Consider the following 20,243-nt stretch of genomic DNA (forward strand, 5'->3'; position numbering starts at 1 on the left):
TAACACCCTTTTCTCTCCATTCTCCCATTCCTTCCATATGGTTAAATTCTTGAAGAGATGAGTTATCCCAGATAGGTGAAAATTCCGTGAAGCCCCCAATTCCCCTAATACGCTTCAGCATCTGCCATACTCTATGAATTAAATTCATGGTGGGAAAGCCGTTCCCCAATTTCCTAAATAGTCCTGATTCCAGACCCAAACTCAAGGGCCATACCCCGCTAATATGCACCAGACTACTGTGACCCATTTCTTCCACTAACCCTTTCCCCCATCCCCTAAGATGTTGGCTCTGTGCAGCCAGAAAGTATAACCATGGGTTGGGTAACGCAAGCCCCCCCTCATCTTTGGGTCTCTGCAAAGTCTCCTGCCTAATCCTCGGGCTCTTCTTTCCCCACACCAACTCTCCAAACATCGATTTCAGCTTACGGAATGTTCTCATCGGGATCCATACCGGAGAATTATGTAGGACATACAAGATCTGAGGCATCACCACCATCTTAAGGAGATTTACTCTTCCTACCACTGACAAATTTAGCTTACTCCAAGCTGAGATCTTAGTGCGTATCTTAGTTACTAAAGGCTCGAGATTAAGTTCCTCAAATCTAGTTAAGGGAAGAGTTACCTGAATCCCCAAATATTTAAACTGAGTGACCACCCTTAATTTTGTATCTTCTTCCACCTCCCTTGTACAATCCACTTCTCTATCTATCTGCATAACGCTCGATTTGTCCCAATTAATAACTAGCCCTGAAATTTGCCCAAATCTCTCGATTAATGCTATTACATTTCTTAGTGGTTCCCCAGAGCTCTCAAGGAAAAGCAGTATGTCATCTGCATATAAGGCGATTTTTTCCTCCATCTTCCCATATAAAAACCCTTTCACCATTTGAGACCGTCTGATAGTCGCTGCCAGTGGTTCCACCGCCAAAGCAAATAGCAGCGGGGACAACGGGCACCCCTGCCTTGTACCTCTAAAAAGCTGAAAGCTGTCTGACATCATATTGTTCACCCTGATTTTGGCCACCGGAGAGGAGTATAGGAGTCTCACCCATGACACAAAGACTGGCCCAAACCCACAACGACTCAGCACCGACCACAGGTATTGCCATTCTATACTATCAAAGGCCTTGTGTGCATCGAGGGAAACCACCACTCTCTTGCCAGCATTATCAGCCGGTATTTGCATATTAAGAAATAGCCTTCTCAAGTTAATGGCAGTTGATTTATTAGGCATAAAGCCTGATTGGTCCAAATGAACCACTTTTTCTATCACCCGGGTCAGCCTGTTCGCCAGGGCCTTAGCCAGAATCTTGACATCTGTCGTTAGGAGTGATATCGGCCTATATGACTCCGGCAATCTTGGGTTCTTGTCTGGTTTGGGGATGACCACAATAATGGCCTCCCTCATGGAATCAGGCAATATACCCCTCTCCAGTGACTCCTCAAAGACCTCCAACAACTGAGCCATCAGCTCCTCAGCAAAGTTGCCGTATAGTTCGACAGGAATGCCGTCCGCCCCCGGCGCCTTCCCTCCCGCCATGGACCTCAAGGCCCCCTCCAATTCCTCCACCGTAAACGGCCTATCCAACCAGTCTCTATCCTCTGTCTCTATTCTAGGCAAGTCTGCCACCTCTAAAAACCTGTCAATTTCTTCTTCTCCCTGTTCCAATCGTGATGTATATAGTTTGCTGTAAAAACCCTTAAATCCTTCCATAATTTGGGCCCCCTGTGTAACAATACTGCCATTTTCCAATTCTAGGGCATGTACATGTGCCGATTCCCTTTGCGCCGATGCCACCACCGACAGCAGATGCCCCACTTTCTCTCCCTCCGCATAAAATGCCTCTCTTTGGAAATTCCTTGTCCTTTCTGCTCTACGTAAGTGTAACTTATTCACCTCCTCCTGAGCCTTCTTCATACGTTTTATGGTGTCCTGTGAGCGCAGATCATTCAATGCAGCCTCCGCTACCTTCAATTCTTCCATTATCGCTTTATCAGATTCCCTTGTTCGTGTTTTGTGCCTAGATATCTCTCTAAATAATATCCCCCTCAAGAATGCCTTCATGGTATCCCACACCACATATTTCGCTGCACTACCTTTATTAATTTGAAAGAACTCCTCCAGCTCCTCCCCTATCTTTCCCATATCCAGAATTTGCAACCAGAAAGGGTTAATTTTCCACCCCCGCTTAGCTATCTCCCCCTGGCTTTCAATTTTCAGTGTTACCACAAGCGGACTATGGTCCGAGACTACCCTAGCCATATATGCCACCTCCTCCACTAGCCCGTCCATTCCTTCATTGCCCAGGGCCAAATCGATGCGAGACAACGAGCCATATGTCGCCGAATAGCAGGAAAAGCAGTAGGTGTCAGTGTTACGGACTCTCCACAGATCCCTCCATGCTACTTCTTTCAAATAACTACCAAATGCTGTCTCATTCCCTTCCGCCCTCAGCTGTGCGTGTTGACCCTTATCCCAGTGATCGTTAATAATGTTATTGACATCTCCCAATATAAGCAAAGGAACTCCTCCCCATCTACCGGCTATATTAAGAATTTCCTGCAGTTTTTTCCCCGAGTACGGTGGAGGAATATATACCGACACTACACATATCAGTTTAGCGAATACTTTACACACTAGGAATACATATTGTCCATCACTGTCTATCGTCACCTCCACCTCCTCAAACGGTACGTTCGTGTGCACCAGAATCGACGCCCCTCTAGCATAGTTCGAGAACGTCGCATGGTACGCCCTCCTCACCCATCTTTTATGCAGTATATCCACTTTTTCTTTTACTAAATGGGTTTCCTGAAGGCATATCAGCGAGGGCCTCTGTTTCAAGATATATTGCAAAATCGCCGTACGCTTTGTATTGTTTGATAGACCTCTAATGTTCCAGCTCAAAATTTTAACTTTATCTCCCATCATATTGCCAAACAATGAAAATATTCTTCTCCCATCCTTTGATCTTCTTCCCCCCTCCCCTAAACTGACCCCTCCCCCCCCAAACCTCCCCCCCATCCCTCATTATTACAAATTAACCTAAACCTTACCTCTCCCTCCCTCAATAACCTCCTCCCTCACAAAACTCCTACTCCCTCTCTATATGAGAAAAAGGGGAACGTACTAACACTCCTACCAGTGACTTAGAATCCGACACTCACCCACAATAAATTTCCCACTATTCAACAGTCGTTCCCCTCCCCCCGCCCATCTGAAACATAATGTAAAAACAGTTGCGCCGCCGAACACAACCAAAGCGCACTAGTCCTTCAAAACAAGTTACTCCAGTATTCTGTCACAGTGAACCCGTAGCTCAGTTAATTCTGTCAGATGAACACTTTAGACAGAAAATCACTCCTGATCCTCCTCAGCGGTTCCCTTCCGCTTCAATACGCTTCGCGTTCAGATCCAACCATTGTGACACTTCCTCAGGGCTCTGGAAAAAGTGGACCTTATCCATAGCCACCACGCGTAGTTTTGCCGGATACAGCATAGAATAAGCCAGGCCCAGTTCACGCAGACGTCTTTTAGTCTCTCCAAACTTCATCCTAAGCCTCTGCACAATTGTGGAATAGTCAGGATAGATGGATACTCGATTTCCATCGATGGTTAATTCCTCCATATTCCTGGCCTTCCTCATCAGAATATCTCGGTCTCTATAATTCAGGATTTTAGCCAGAAAGGTCCTTGGAGGGGATCCAGGGGGCAAAGGTCTGGACGGCACCCTGTGCGCTCTTTCAACCGCTGTAATATACAATTTTAACCCCTTCATGACCCAGCCTATTTTGACCTTAATGACCTGGCCGTTTTTTGCAATTCTGACCAGTGTCCCTTTATGAGGTAATAACTCAGGAACGCTTCAACGGATCCTAGCGGTTCTGAGATTGTTTTTTCGTGACATATTGGGCTTCATGTTAGTGTTTGAAACCATGGCACCCCCAGTCGGAGGTTCCTGGGAAGAGTCCACCACCCCAGAGATCTTTTGATCTGCGGAGTAAGGCTCAGGGTCCGGTTCAGTGAGTTCTGTCTTCTGTTCCAGCTCCTCAGGACTCCCCTCTGAAGCTGACGAGAATGAAACTGGCTCCATCTTACGCAGGGAATACACGCCGTCATCAGACCTAGTATCTTCATCCCGTCTCTGATCGTATTTCGACCTCGGGAAAAGTGACGGATCTTCTGTATTATGCCCTTCAGCCTGTCCTCTGGAAGAAAGGACATTCTTGCTTGCGAATCGAGCATGACTCCCAAGAATTTTATTCTGGGTTTTGGGATTAGATCTGATTTTTGCCAATTTACAATCCATCCTAGATTCTCTAGTGTTGAGATGAGGGACTGACAGTTGATCCTGAGCTGGACTTCTGAGTCCGCCGCTATTAAGAAGTCGTCTAAATAGGGGACCACCATTATATCCTGATTCCTCAGGAAAGTGACTACTTCTACCATAAGTTTTGTAAAAACCCTGGGAGCGGAAGCCAGGCCGAAGGGGAGACAGCGGAATTGGAAATGGAAGATCTTTCCTTCCAAGATTACCGCGAACCGCAGGAACCTCTGATGACTTAGATAGATGAGTACATGGTAATATGCACTCTTTAAGTCTAGAGTGCACATTACCATGTCTTTTCCCAACAGGGGGATGGTGGACCGAATCGACTCCATCTTGAACCTTTTGTAAAAGGACCCAATTGTTCAGATGTTTTAAATTTATAATGGTTCTCGATTCTCCCGATGGTTTTGTTACCGAGAAGAGATTGGAGTAGTGACCCCTGCACTCTTCCTGAGGGGCTACCGGAACAATGGCCGCCATTTTTAAAAGGTCTTGAATATCTGACCACATGGGGGATGACAGTTTTAGATGGGAGCTGGATACCAGGAATCTTTCGGGAGGAAGGGATGTGAATTCTGTTTTGTATCCCTGGGATACTATCTGTAAGACCCATGGACTTGTTGTGATCTCCCTCCAACCTCCCAGAAATCCTGTCAGACGACCCCCTATTCTGATGGCGTCATTTTCTGCGGTAACTGGACCCTGGTCCAGAGTAGCTTGTTTCTTTATTTTTAGGCCTGTTATCCCCCCCCTTTTTGGTAGCTCCATCTACCCTGCTTTCCCTTACCCCTATAATCGGGTTTTTGATTATAGCGGGGCCTCCGAAAGGGCTGGAATTTTTTAGGCTTCTCTTCCGGAAAAAATTTCTTGACATCTGCAGCTTTTTCTAAAATATCGTCGAGGACCGGTCCGAAGACCTTGCCCCCGGAAAAGGGTATAGAACACAATTTATTCTTAGAATGCATGTCCCCCGACCAGCTCTTAAGCCAGATAGCTCTACGGGCTGCATTCGATAGAGATTGACCTCTAGCTGCGAACCTAACCGATCCCGCAGATGCGTCTGCCAAGAAGGTAGTTGCTAGTTTTTGCAAAGGTAGGGATTTTAGAATAGTATCTCTGGGAGTTTTAGCTATCAATTGATCTTGAAGATCATCTAGCCAGAGGTGCATGGAGCGGGGTACTGATGTCGCTGCAATATTAGCTCCAATAATCGCCGAGGAACTTTCCCAGGTCCTTTTTAGAAGGCCATCTGCCTTCCTGTCCATGGGCTCTTTCAAATTGGACGAGTCTTCAAACGGAATCGCCGTCCTTTTGGAGACTTTAGCCAAGGGTATGTCAATCTTTGGTACATCGACCCACTCCTTAACTTCCTCTGGATTGAACGGCAAGCGAAGTCTGAAGTCCTTAGGGATAGTCAGTCTTTTCTCGGCTTCCTCCCATTCCTCCAGAATCATAGATCTGATATGGGAGTTTACAGGGAAGACTTTAGATGTCTGTGAGCGCAAGCCCCCAAACATTTAATCTTGAACGGAGCAAGATGGCTGCGGTTCCTCGATCTGCATGGTATGCCGCACTGCTTCCAACAGTTCTCCTGTGTCTGTGGCGGAGAACAAATATCTTCTCCCTTTCTCCGGGGGATCTCTACTCTCATCTTCCTCCGACCCCCAAGATGATGAGTCTATGGAAGAGTACTCGACCCTCAGTCTTTTCCTCGGCCTCTCCGAAGGTGAAGGTGAGACTTGAGGGAGTACCAGACTTGAGACTGAAGCCTGAACTTCCTCCCTTATCATGGCTCTCATATTAGACATAAGAGACGCCTGTTCCTCTCCTATGACTTTGCAGGTGCATGCTTCACATAGGGGTTTCTGCCAGGAATCCTTTAGCTTAACCGCACAGATAGGACACTTCTTATTCCTACTGGGTTTCTTTACCGATTTCTCAAATAGGGAGGCTGCCTATGAAAATTTTATATATATATATATTATATATATATATATATATATATATATATATAGCAAACACTAGCGTTGTTTTGTTTTTTTACCCAGGGCTTCCCTACTTACTAGCGCTGCTGATTCCTGCCCCTCTGCTCTAGCTGCGTCCTCCATGATGCTCTAGAGATCGCTACTGCCCCTGCACCATACCTTTTATTCTGTTCCTCACTTCAAAACGACGCTCCAGCGTTCTCCACCGCTCTAGCGTTCTCCACCGCTCTTTTCCCTGCACTTCCTGTAGCAGAGACGCCGTCCATCCCCCTCAGCCGCAAACCGGAAGTGACGTGCGGCCGGAAAGAGAAGAAGGTGCGGCGATGAACTGGTTCCCCCAGCGGCCGCATGGAGACGCCGACGCCAGCAGAGGCCGCCGCTGGGCCGCGCACACCAGGGGACAGACGGAGAGATCGAGAGCCCCCGCCAGGGAGAAGCGATCCCCAACCCAGGAGCAGCGCTACACTGGTAGGCTGAGGGACCCTCGGGCGAGTGTCAGCCAGCGGGTGTCTCATGGAGGGAAGGCTGATCCCCCCCCCGATCCACATCCCCCCGCACAGAACGGCAGATCCTCTCGTCCGTTCCTATTCCTGATGGACAGGAAAAACACTGAAGGGTGGTAGGGGGGAGGGTCCTTTTAACCTCTCGTGTTCCTGTCCCATCAAGGATAAGAAGGACGTCCTCCAGTGTGCTGTCAGGTGGTGAACTGGAAATTATGTTTTAGTAAGCATTTTTTTATTTTCACAAGCGTAACAGGAGAAGTGGACCCCAATATTTGGTGCCCAGTTTGTCCCGAGTACGCTGATATTCCATATGTGGGGGTAAACCACTGTTTGGGCGCACGTCAGGGCTCGGAAGGGAGGGAGCACCATTTGACTTTTTGAACGCAAGATTGGCTGGAATCAATGGTGGCGCCATGTTGCGTTTGGAGACCCCTGATGTGCCTAAACAGTGGAAACCCCTCAATTCTAACTCCAACACTAACACCAACACACCCGTAACCCCAATCCCAACCCTAACCATAACCCTAACCACAAGCCTAATCTTAACCCCATTTCCAACCCTAGCCCTAATTCCAACCCTAAAGGCCCCTTCACATTTAGCGACGCTGCAGCGATACCGACAACGATCCGAATCGCTGCAGCGTCGCTGTTTGGTCGCTGGAGAGCTGTCACACAGACCGCTCTCCAGCGACCAACGATGTCGGTAACCAGGGTAAACATCGGGTAACTAAGCGCAGGGCCGCGCTTAGTAACCCGATGTTTACCCTGGTTACCATGCTAAAAGTAAAAAAAAACAAACAGTACATACTTACCTACAGCCGTCTGTCCTCCAGCGCTGCGCTCTGCTTCTCTGCTCTCCTCCTGTACTGTCTGGGAGCCGGAAAGCAGAGCGGTGACGTCACCGCTCTGCTTTCCGGCTCACAGACAGTACAGGAGGAGTGCAGAGCGCAGCGCTGGAGGACAGACGGCTGTAGGTAAGTATGTACTGTTTGTTTTTTTTACTTTTAGCATGGTAACCAGGGTAAACATCGGGTTACTAAGCGCGGCCCTGCGCTTAGTTACCCGATGTTTACCCTGGTTACCAGTGAAGACATCGCTGGATCGGTGTCACACACGCCGATCCAGCGATGTCTCCAGGGAGTCCAGCGACGAAATAAAGTTCTGGACTTTATTCAGCGACCAACGATCTCCCAGCAGGGGCCTGATCATTGGTCGCTGTCACACATAACGATTTCATTAACGATATCGTTGCTACGTCACAAATAGCAACGATATCGTTAACAATATCGTTATGTGTGAAGGTACCTTAACTCTAATTCCAACCTTAACCCTAAGGCTATGTACCCACGTTGCAGATTCGTGTGAGATTTTTCTGCACCATTTTTGAAAAATCCACAGGTAAAAGGCACTGCGTTTTACCTGCAAATTTTCCGTGGATTTCCAGTGTTTTTTGTGCGGATTCCGCACAAAGAATTGACATGCTGCGGAAAATACAACGCAGCGTTTCCACGCTGTATTTTCCGCACCATGGGCACAGCGGATTTGGTTTTCCATAGGTTGTTATGGTACTGTAAACCTGATGGAAAACTACTACAAATCCGCTGCGTATCCGCAGCCAAATCCACACCGTGTGCACATAGCCTAATTCTAACCCTAACCCTAGTGGGAAAAAAATATACATATATATTTACTGCCCGCTGGCAGATTCGGCGGGCGCACTACACATGCGCCCGCCATTTTGGAAGATGGCGGCGCCCATGGAGAAGATGGACGGACACCGGGAGGCTCGGTAAGTATAAAGGGGGGGGGGGGAATTGGAGCACGGGGGGAGTGGACAGGAGGACGGGGGAGCAGACAGGACAAGAGGGGAGCGGAGCACAGGACGGAGGACTGGGGAGGAGATCAGTGGCGGTGGGGGAGGGGGTTGAGGGGCAGATCAGGGTTTCCAGCCATGGCCGATGATATTGCAGGCTGAAGTACCACTCCCCCTGTCCCTGCAGATCAGGTGAAATTGGAGTTAACCATTTCACCCAGTCTGCAGGGACGCGATCCCTCCATGTCGCCACATAGGCGTCACAGGTCGCATTGGCACCGACTTTCAGGACGCCTAAGTGGCGTCACAGGTCGGGAAGGGGTGAAAGAGTGCCCTAATGTGGTCTACTCTTTAAACGTCCACATGGAGATGTAATATAGAGAAGGCATGACTTACCTCCATGTCTCCCCATCGTGCCACACTAAGCAATCATATACAGGGCCAGGATCCCCAAATTTTTTTTCAAATATGTTTAGTATTTCAACTTGGCTTTGAATATCTTCTTTAATCAATTTTCCCATCTATTTAAAAAAGGAATAGTCATTAAAAGTTAGGGAGGTACAAAAAAGTGAAATGGTAATGTATTTGAGGAGGAAAGAAAGTTGGAAATATTAAATACCAAAGTCTGAGTATTAGAACTCGAGTCTATGTCATCCTGCTTCCTGCAAGCTTCTGCTAGAACAGCTCTGTGGACGGGATCCCATAACTTCTCCTTCCGCTCTTTCTATATATGGAGACACAACATTAATGTTAGATAGTAAAATGATGGACTACCTAATGGATTTATATTACCGTGAAGATCTGCACAGAAATCACTGAAAATTCTGTCCTATTGTCATATGAAATAAAAGAACAGGTCACATAACTGATCATCCATAGCTTATACTTCATAACGCAAGTCCCAAATAACCGAACGCAAGATTTCTGTGCAAACATTTACCATTATTATCAATGATTACCTGTAGTCGTTCTTTTAGTGCCTTTGGATAAAAATCAAAACCATTCTTAATGCCTATGTGATATCTGCCAGATGGATTTTGCCAGTTTGTGGGAACCTACGGTTAAAAAACACAAAAGGATTGTCTTGTTTTGCCAATTATTCAAAAATAACAAAGAGCAATGATTAACATCAATTTATCGGAAGGTTTTTCAGAAAGTCGGTGATTGGATTGCATCTGCTAGGAGTATAGCCAGGGTTGTGGGGTCTGCAAGAAAAAACTCAGACTCCTCAATTTCCCTGACTCCGACCCCACAGCACTGGTCACTACTGAGCATAAAGTGCAGCACAGATTCATCTCATCTACGACCCCACAGCACTGGTCACTACTGAGCATGTGCATAAAGTGCAGCACAGATTCATCTCATCTATGACCTCACAGCACTGGTCACTACTGAGCATGTACATAAAGTGCAGCACAGATTCATCTCATCTACGACCCCCCAGCACTGGTCACTACTGAGCATGTACATAAAGTGAAGCACAGATTCATCTCCACTCCGACCCCACAGCACTGGTCACTACTGAGCATGTGCATAAAGTGCAGCACAGATTCATCTCATCTATGACCTCACAGCACTGGTCACTACTGAGCATGTACATAAAGTGCAGCACAGATTCATCTCATCTACGACCCCCCAGCACTGGTCACTACTGAGCATGTACATAAAGTGAAGCACAGATTCATCTCCACTCCGACCCCACAGCACTGGTCACTACTGAGCATGTACATAAAGTGCAGCAAAGATTCATCTCATCTATGACCTCACACACTGGTCACTACTGAGCATGTACATAAAGTGCAGCAAAGATTCATCTCATCTATGCAGTATTAGCCCTCTGTGTCTGTACTGCTACATACTTAGGCAGGTAACTGGTTCATGCAGCTTTACATGAACACCTGAGCCTTACACTATAGCTGGTCCGAATAACTAAAGCAATTGTTACCATCCACCTCTCGTGTCTCCCCTTTTCCCCATAGTTTGTAAGCTTGCGAGCAGGGCCCTCACTCCTCCTGGTATCTGTTTTGAACTGTATTTCTGTTATGCTGTAATGTCTATTGTCTGTACAAGTCCCCTCTATAATTTGTAAAGCGCTGCGGAATATGTTGGCGCTATATAAATAAAATTATTATTATTATTATTATTATCTATGACCTCACACACTGGTCACTACTGAGCATGTACATAAAGTGCAGCAAAGATTCATCTCATCTATGACCTCACACACTGGTCACTACTGAGCATGTACATAAAGTGCAGCACAGATTCATCTCATCTACGACCCCACAGCACTGGTCACTACTGAGCATGTGCATAAAGTGCAGCACAGATTCATCTCATCTACGACCCCACAGCACTGGTCACTACTGAGCATGTACATAAAATGCAGCACAGATTCATCTCAGCTAAAAGCCGAGATCCTTAGATCAGGAACAGAACAGACATTTAAAGACATTTCAGAACTTTATACAATTCTTATGGAAACATTTACAGCAATGAACTACTGAACCCAGTTATATATTCATATATATTTTATACTGACTCCACAGCCCTGAGTATAGCACCACTTGAAATATATGTACACATCCGAGATTTTTATATCTTTGTCATTATTGTTTATTTGACTTCTAAAATACAGAGTTAATCAACTTTCTAAATAGTCTTCATTAGTGAGGTTTTTTGGGAATAGCATGAATTATCTGCAGTCACTAATTGATTGTATCTTGCAGAGCCCTAGATGTGTGCAAAACGCACAGTCAGGATTCTTCTCAGTTTGCCTGCTGGACACGTGGTCATGTAAAGGTACCTTCACACTAAACGACGCTGCAGCGATCCAGACAACGATCCGGATCGCTGCAGCGTCGCTGTTTGGTCGCTGGAGAGCTATCACACAGACAGCTCTCCAGCGACCAACGATGCCGGTAACCAGGGTAAACATCGGGTTACTAAGCGCAGGGCCGCGCTTAGTAACCCGATGTTTACCCTGGTTACCATCCTAAAAGTAAAAAAAACAAACGCTTCATACTTACCTTCCGCTGTCTGTCCCCGGCGCTCTGCTTCTCTGTACTGGCTGTGAGCACAACGGCCGGAAAGCAGAGCGGTGACGTCACTGCTCTGCTTTCCGGCCGCTGTGCTCACAACCAGTGCAGGAAAGCACAGCGCCGGAGGACAGACAGCGGTAGGTAAGTATGAAGCGTTTGTTTTTTTTACTTTTAGGATGGTAACCAGGGTAAACATCGGGTTACTAAGCGCGGCCCTGCGCTTAGTAACCCGATGTTTACCCTGGTTACCAGCGAAGACATCGCTGAATCGGCATCACACACGCCGATTCAGCGATGTCAGCGGGAGATCCAGCGACCAAATAAAGTTCTGGCCTTCTAGCCCCGACCAACGACATCACAGCAGGATTCTGATCGCTGCTGCCTGTCAAACTGAACGATATCGCTATCCAGGACGCTGCAACTTCACGGATCGCTAGCGATATCGTTTAGTGTCAAGGTACCTTTACAATCACAAGCTGACTGGCTCCTCTACATAAATCTGAGAGCAGGAAATATAGCTAGTCAGCAAGTGAAATCACGGCCGCTCCAGATGGCAAACAGGAAGTGTTTGTATGCGAAAACCAGAAGTGGAACTTGCAGAAAAAAAACTATAAATGAAAGATTGACACCTGTTTTGTGTTTTGGAGACACTCCTGGCTTAGGCATACAAATACTGATGTGTGAATGAGGCCTTAGAGTGACTACAGAAAGTAGTGCCTGGCAAACACCTTCAGAAATTTTCTACCATTTTGCCATAGCTGAGATGTAGATCTACACTGGTTTAGCTGCATAGAAATACATGCAGCCGCACATTCTGGTCCTGAGTGCCAATGGCAGTGCCGGGTATTGAGGCACAAGTCACTCACAAGTGAGACCCCGGCCAAACACAGACTCTGCACTAAAGTCAATGAGAGACAGCCACGTCTCCCAATCATTATAATCCATGCCTCCAGTCCAGTGTGGCCCCAGTCGGTGCCATAATTGTATAGGCTAAGAAAGGCTGGATTTTAGATTCCCTTTAAGGGGGATGTCTACAAGTGTGTGCCTGTTCTATAGATAAAGCCAGCCTTCATTTCAGCTGCAGCTGGTATTTAACAGAAATATACAATAGTGCTTTATGACATCTGACGATAAGACACTCACCTTTAAATTCCTACCAGACAGACCGGCTATCACCCCTTCTTTTGGTTCCACTATGGTGCTGGTGTTCACATCACCACTTCCGGTTGTATCTATAATGTCTATAATCTTTGGCTTTCCATCTGATGCTTGCTATAAAGAAGAAAAACGGATTATTAAAAAAAAACATTTCAACAGAACAGGGTTTGCTGAGGCGTTCAGACACTATGGAGCGTATAAGCTTCAGAATCCGTAGACATCAATACTCCAGTAGAAAATATGTCTGGATTGTCCTCTCCTTAAATGCGGTTCTAGTTTCTAATGAACTTATCTCAGCATTATATGACTACCTATTGGGATTATTCCTGTAAATGCCTGCATCCCTGTCCTTGCGATAAGGGATAACTTACTGATCTCTGGGGGTCTGAATTATAGTAAGTACAGCAATCACAGAAAAGAGATTCCGAAATCATGAGCACCAGGCTCTGCCTTGGATGCAGCGGCAGTGTGCTGCTATGTGACTACTGAGCAGTCTATGGGAGTGCTGGAAATAGACGATTAATGGAACGGATCAAGCATGAGCAGCTCTGCTCCTTCCAAATGGGGCTCTGCACATCCTCACTCCTGTCTTTCCAGACCCAATTCTCAGGATCACCACGCACCCAGTAATGAGTAAGATATCCCCTACCCGAGGGCTTCTCATACGGTGAGGTGACCCCAGACGCTAGCCAGAAATCAATGTTCATATCAGATTATAGGTTGCACAGTTCTTTCCATTCTTGGAGCAATCGTTAGTTTGATAACATAAAGGAAGCATTTTTATTATTATAACGTTACATTGGGTTCAGGGGACAAATGGAAAGTTAAAAACTATGGAGTGCGGCCTTCGACCACGGATCGGGCAGCCCAGACTTCACCTTGTGAAGATGCCCAAGATCCGGAATAGCAGCGCTTCGAATGCAGGTCATCTATAACTCTCACCCCCACTGTGCTTCTATTTGACGCTGTGTAAACTCACCCATGGTGCGGGATTACGAGCCGCAGCATGTCAATTATCTGCAGCAGAGACACTAGTCTCCAATGCGTAGTGTCACCCATAGACGTTCCCGAGATGCCGTAAGTCCGCATGGTTCAGGGAACATACGCATATTTACCCGCATGATTAGAACACAACATTCTGAAAGCAGCAAAAATAAATACTCTGCGTCCAAAACGCTGCTATATCCTGATGGTGGGCACATCGCCTAAGAAGCCCTGTGGATGGGAGATACAGGGTTACTGCCAGGATTGGAGGAGAACAAGCGATGATCATTTTACTTCAGGAGACATTTTTTTGCTTTTCATAATGTGTTTCTATATTAACAGGTTATTCCCTGTCACCCTTTCCATTAAATGTCTCCTGCGCCTGTACTGACCTTCCCCAGGTCCTCTGACAAGTCTCCCCCACTGTTCCTGGTGTCCGACAATGGCCCTGATAAAGTGGCTGAGCTCGCGATCAGCCGTCACCCCGAGAAGGTAATAACAGCGCTGCAGCCAATGCCAGAACCAGCGGGGACAGAAGAGCGTACAATGGGGGGGTTTGCTGGTTTGTTCTGATAAAGAAAATTTCAATCAGGAGACAATTTTACCAGGAAGAAAACAACCCCTTTAGGGGAAAGAAAGCTTCTCCTGTGGAGACAGACGAGGGTCCTACTGCTGACGCCCCCACACCATCCGAAGATTCTGGACATAGGAACCCGCCGCAGTAATGGAGGCTCAGGACCTGTGCACAGCTGCAATGCGCAAAATGCTCGTGTGTGTGCGGCCCTTCTGCACCTCAGATCTTATCTGGACGCGTTTATCAGAGGTGACAACATAAAGTATGAAACATTGCCGGATCTGCCCGTACTACAGCACCAGTGGCCGACATCCTCCCCATAGGGTGCAGTCTGCCCACTGGGATAATCCCCGGCCGCCAGCTGTAGATTAGAGGGGAAGACCAGGGTACAGGTTGGCTAAAGGGGAGCACTTGAGGACCAAGTGCCGACAATTGTCACTTCACAGGCGCCAGGCGTGCCCCCCCAGGGCAGTGGTCAAGCGCAGGTGCCAGGCATGCCCCCCCCAGGGCAGGGGCTGAGCGCAGGTGCCAGGCGTGCCCCCCCCAGGCCCGAGGCAGGGCACAGGTGCCAGGCGTGCCCCCCAGGGGCGGAGCATAGTAGGTGAGCCACCTCACTATATACCTGTGCAGGATAAATACACACAGCCCTTGTGGGCTAAGACGACATGCAGGTGCCCGCTGCCCCCCCCAAAGCAGGGGCTGAGCACAGGTGCCAGGCATGCCCCCCAGTGCAGGACGGAGCGCAGGTGCCAGGCGTGCCCCCCAGGCCCGAGGTGGAGCGCAGGTGCCAGGCATGCCCCCAGGGGCGGAGCGCAGTAGGTGAGCCGCCTCACTATATACCTGTGCAGGATTAATACACACAGCCCTTGTGGGCTAAGACGACATGCAGGTGCCCGCTGCCCCCCATACCACCGCCGGTTACACAAGCCTGACTGTGTATTATTTAGTGAAACCTGAGAACATGGTGCTGCCAGCTGCAGCAGACAGGAGAGTCATCCTTGTGAGCAGCCCCTGGCACTGCCCCAGGACATGCACTATGCCCAGCACCAAGCAGACATGGCTGCCCTCATGTACCTGCATCCCTGGGGCTCCCGGGTCCACCCCGGTGTCCAGCACTGCGATCAGAGTCCCGCGCCCATCATAGAGCGGGTACCGGGACAGGAAGGACGCGGCTCCGGTCTCCTTCTTAGGGAGCAGCCCATGGAAGGGGAAAGGTTCCTCACAACCGGCAGCCATGATCGGGAGCAGAAGAGGGGGAGGCGCCTGCTGCAGGTTGTGAAAGACAGCACCTACAAGGATGGGCGGCCGGGAGGCGGAAGTGGGGGACGCCACGCCTCCTTGTTGCTGATTGGCCTGCGGTTCCCCGTCTGTCTGGGATGTCTGGAGCGCCCCCTGCAGGTCAGCAGGGTATCATCCAAGCGGCGGCCAGTTCCGGGAAGAATACACCGCCCTGGTATACGTGGGAGTGATCGCATAACCTGAGAGGAAGAGCCTGTACTGTACGTGCTGGGCCGGCAGCCGGTGTCCCGGTATCTGCAGGTCATGTGTAGGGGAGCAGCGGACCAGCACAACACGGATCCCACTCGTCAGTCATGGGTTCTCCATAGATCTGCTCTCATTAGTGACAGTTTAGGCTGGGTGGCATACAGTCACCTGATGTGTCATGTGATATGACGATGGGACGCTGTGTAATAGATCATGTGGTGAACACACGGGTGTTCTTGTGTGCATTTGCAGATGAAAGACCATAGAGAGAGCGGCACACTAATCACCATGCCAAATTATTTTATTTACATCACTATGGATAACAAGTGAGGACAGTGTGATAACGGAGAGCACTATACATAACACGTGAGGACAGTGTAATCAGGGACAGCACTATACATAACACGTGAGGACAGTGTAATCAGGGACAGCACTATACATAACACGTGAGGACAGTGTAATCAGGGACAACACTATACATAACACGTGAGGACAGTGTAATCAGGGACAGCACTATACATAACACGTGAGGACAGTGTAATCAGGGACAACACTATACATAACACGTGAGGACAGTGTAATCAGGGACAACACTATACATAACACGTGAGGACAGTGTAATCAGGGACAACACTATACATAACACGTGAGGACAGTGTAATCAGGGACAGCACTATACATAACACGTCAGGACAGAGTAATAAGGGACAGCACTATACATAACACGTGAGGACAGAGTAATAAGGGACAACACTATATATAACACATGAGGACAGTGTAATCAGGGACAGCACTATACATAACACGTGAGGACAGTGTAATCAGGGACAGCACTATACATAACACGTGAGGACAGTGTAATCAGGGACAGCACTATACATAACACGTCAGGACAGAGTAATAAGGGACAGCACTATACATAACACGTGAGGACAGTGTAATCAGGGACAGCACTATACATAACACGTCAGGACAGAGTAATAAGGGACAGCACTATACATAACACGTGAGGACAGTGTAATCAGGGACAGCACTATACATAACACGTCAGGACAGAGTAATAAGGGACAGCACTATACATAACACGTGAGGACAGAGTAATAAGGGACAACACTATACATAACACATGAGGACAGTGTAATCAGGGACAGCACTATACATAACACGTGAGGACAGTGTAATCAGGGACAGCACTATACATAACACGTGAGGACAGTGTAATCAGGGACAACACTATACATAACACTTGAGGACAGTGTAATCAGGGACAACACTATACATAACACGTGAGGACAGTGTAATCAGGGACAACACTATACATAACACGTGAGGACAGTGTAATCAGGGACAACACTATACATAACAGGTGAGGACAGTGTAATCAGGGACAACACTATACATAACACGTGAGGACAGTGTAATCAGGGACAACACTATACATAACACGTGAGGACAGTGTAATCAGGGACAACACTATACATAACACGTGAGGACAGTGTAATCAGGGACAACACTATACATAACACGTGAGGACAGAGTAATAAGGGACAACACTATACATAACACGTGAGGACTGTAATCAGGGACAACACTATACATAACACGTGAGGACAGTGTAATCAGGGACAGAACTATGCATAACAAGTGAGGACAGTGTAATCAGGGACAGCACTATACTTAACACGTGAGGACAGTGTAATCAGGGACAGCACTATACATAACACGTGAGGACAGTGTAATCAGGGACAACACTATACATAACACGTGAGGACAGTGTAATCAGGGACAACACTATACATAACACGTGAGGACAGTGTAATCAGGGACAACACTAAACATGTGAGGACAGTGTAATCAGGGACAACACTATACATAACACGTGAGGACAGTGTAATCAGGGACAACACTATACATAACACGTGAGGACAGTGTAATCAGGGACAACACTATACATAACACGTGAGGACAGTGTAATCAGGGACAACACTATACATAACACGTGAGGACAGTGTAATCGGACAACACTATACATAACACGTGAGGACAGTGTAATCAGGGACAACACTACATAACACGTGAGGACAGTGTAATCAGGGACAACACTATACATAACACGTGAGGACAGAGTAATAAGGGACAACACTATACATAACACGTGAGGACTGTAATCAGGGACAACACTATACATAACACGTGAGGACAGTGTAATCAGGGACAACACTATACATAACACGTGAGGACAGTGTAATCAGGGACAACACTATACATAACACGTGAGGACAGTGTAATCAGGGACAACACTATACATAACACGTGAGGACAGTGTAATCAGGGACAGCACTATACATAACACGTCAGGACAGAGTAATAAGGGACAGCACTATACATAACACGTGAGGACAGTGTAATCAGGGACAGCACTATACATAACACGTCAGGACAGAGTAATAAGGGACAGCACTATACATAACACGTGAGGACAGAGTAATAAGGGACAACACTATACATAACACATGAGGACAGTGTAATCAGGGACAGCACTATACATAACACGTGAGGACAGTGTAATCAGGGACAGCACTATACATAACACGTGAGGACAGTGTAATCAGGGACAACACTATACATAACACTTGAGGACAGTGTAATCAGGGACAACACTATACATAACACGTGAGGACAGTGTAATCAGGGACAACACTATACATAACACGTGAGGACAGTGTAATCAGGGACAACACTATACATAACAGGTGAGGACAGTGTAATCAGGGACAACACTATACATAACACGTGAGGACAGTGTAATCAGGGACAACACTATACAGAACACGTGAGGACAGTGTAATCAGGGACAACACTATACATAACACGTGAGGACAGTGTAATCAGGGACAACACTATACATAACACGTGAGGACAGAGTAATAAGGGACAACACTATACATAACACGTGAGGACTGTAATCAGGGACAACACTATACATAACACGTGAGGACAGTGTAATCAGGGACAGAACTATGCATAACAAGTGAGGACAGTGTAATCAGGGACAGCACTATACTTAACACGTGAGGACAGTGTAATCAGGGACAGCACTATACATAACACGTGAGGACAGTGTAATCAGGGACAACACTATACATAACACGTGAGGACAGTGTAATCAGGGACAACACTATACATAACACGTGAGGACAGTGTAATCAGGGACAACACTATACATAACATGTGAGGACAGTGTAATCAGGGACAACACTATACATAACACGTGAGGACAGTGTAATCAGGGACAACACTATACATAACACGTGAGGACAGTGTAATCAGGGACAACACTATACATAACACGTGAGGACAGTGTAATCAGGGACAACACTATACATAACACGTGAGGACAGTGTAATCGGACAACACTATACATAACACGTGAGGACAGTGTAATCAGGGACAACACTACATAACACGTGAGGAGAGTGTAATCAGGGACAACACTATACATAACACGTGAGGACAGAGTAATAAGGGACAACACTATACATAACACGTGAGGACTGTAATCAGGGACAACACTATACATAACACGTGAGGACAGAGTAATCAGGGACAACACTATACATAACACGTGAGGACAGTAATCAGGGACAACACTATACATAACACGTGAGGACAGAGTAATAAGGAACAACACTATACATAACACGTGAGGACTGTAATCAGGGACAGAACTATGCATAACACGTGAGGACAGTGTAATCAGGGACAACACTATACATAACACGTGAGGACAGTGTGATAACGGAGAGCACTATACATAACACGTGAGGACAGAGTAATAAGGAACAACACTATACATAACACGTGAGGACAGCGTAATCAGGGACAGCACTATACATAACACGTGAGGACAGTGTAATCAGGGACAGCACTATACATAACACGTGAGGACAGTGTGATAACGGAGAGCACTATACATAACACGTGAGGACAGTGTAATCAGGGACAACACTATACATAACACGTGAGGACAGTGTAATCAGGGACAACACTATACATAACACGTGAGGACAGTGTAATCAGGGACAACACTATACATAACACGTGAGGACAGTGTAATCAGGGACAACACTATACATAACACGTGAGGACAGTGTAATCAGGGACAACACTGTACATAACACGTGAGGACAGTGTGATAACGGAGAGCACTATACATAACACGTGAGGACAGAGTAATAAGGGACAACACTATACATAACACGTGAGGACAGCGTAATCAGGGACAGCACTATACATAACACGTGAGGACAGTGTAATCAGGGACAGCACTATACATAACACGTGAGGACAGTGTAATCAGGGACAGCAC

At 47.1% G+C, this 20,243-nt stretch overlaps 1 protein-coding gene across 4 annotated transcripts in view; it reads right to left on the reverse strand.

Annotated features, from left to right (window-relative positions):
* Nucleotides 1-16,052, reverse strand: part of TPP2 (tripeptidyl peptidase 2) — a 133,096-nt gene extending 117,044 nt beyond the window's left edge. For 2 of the 4 annotated variants that reach the window (XR_011319349.1, XM_069757963.1), the window contains exons 1-5: nucleotides 15,464-16,009; nucleotides 12,817-12,945; nucleotides 9,592-9,687; nucleotides 9,252-9,356; nucleotides 9,029-9,153 (exon numbers count right to left, since the gene is read on the reverse strand). Coding sequence is in view for 2 of the 4 variants with exons in the window: in XM_069757963.1 (XP_069614064.1) it covers nucleotides 9,029-9,153; nucleotides 9,252-9,356; nucleotides 9,592-9,687; nucleotides 12,817-12,945; nucleotides 15,464-15,625 (617 nt within the window). In the remaining 2 variants the exon portion in view is untranslated. Of the gene's footprint in view, nucleotides 1-9,028; nucleotides 9,154-9,251; nucleotides 9,357-9,591; nucleotides 9,688-12,816; nucleotides 12,946-15,463 lie in introns of all 4 variants that reach the window. The other 2 variants (XR_011319348.1, XM_069757964.1) reach the window with 2 other exon arrangements.
* Between the last annotated feature and the right edge of the window lie 4,191 nt (nucleotides 16,053-20,243).

The sequence above is a fragment of the Ranitomeya imitator genome, chromosome 3, assembly GCF_032444005.1.
Source record: "Ranitomeya imitator isolate aRanImi1 chromosome 3, aRanImi1.pri, whole genome shotgun sequence".
Classification (NCBI taxonomy): domain Eukaryota; kingdom Metazoa; phylum Chordata; class Amphibia; order Anura; family Dendrobatidae; genus Ranitomeya; species Ranitomeya imitator.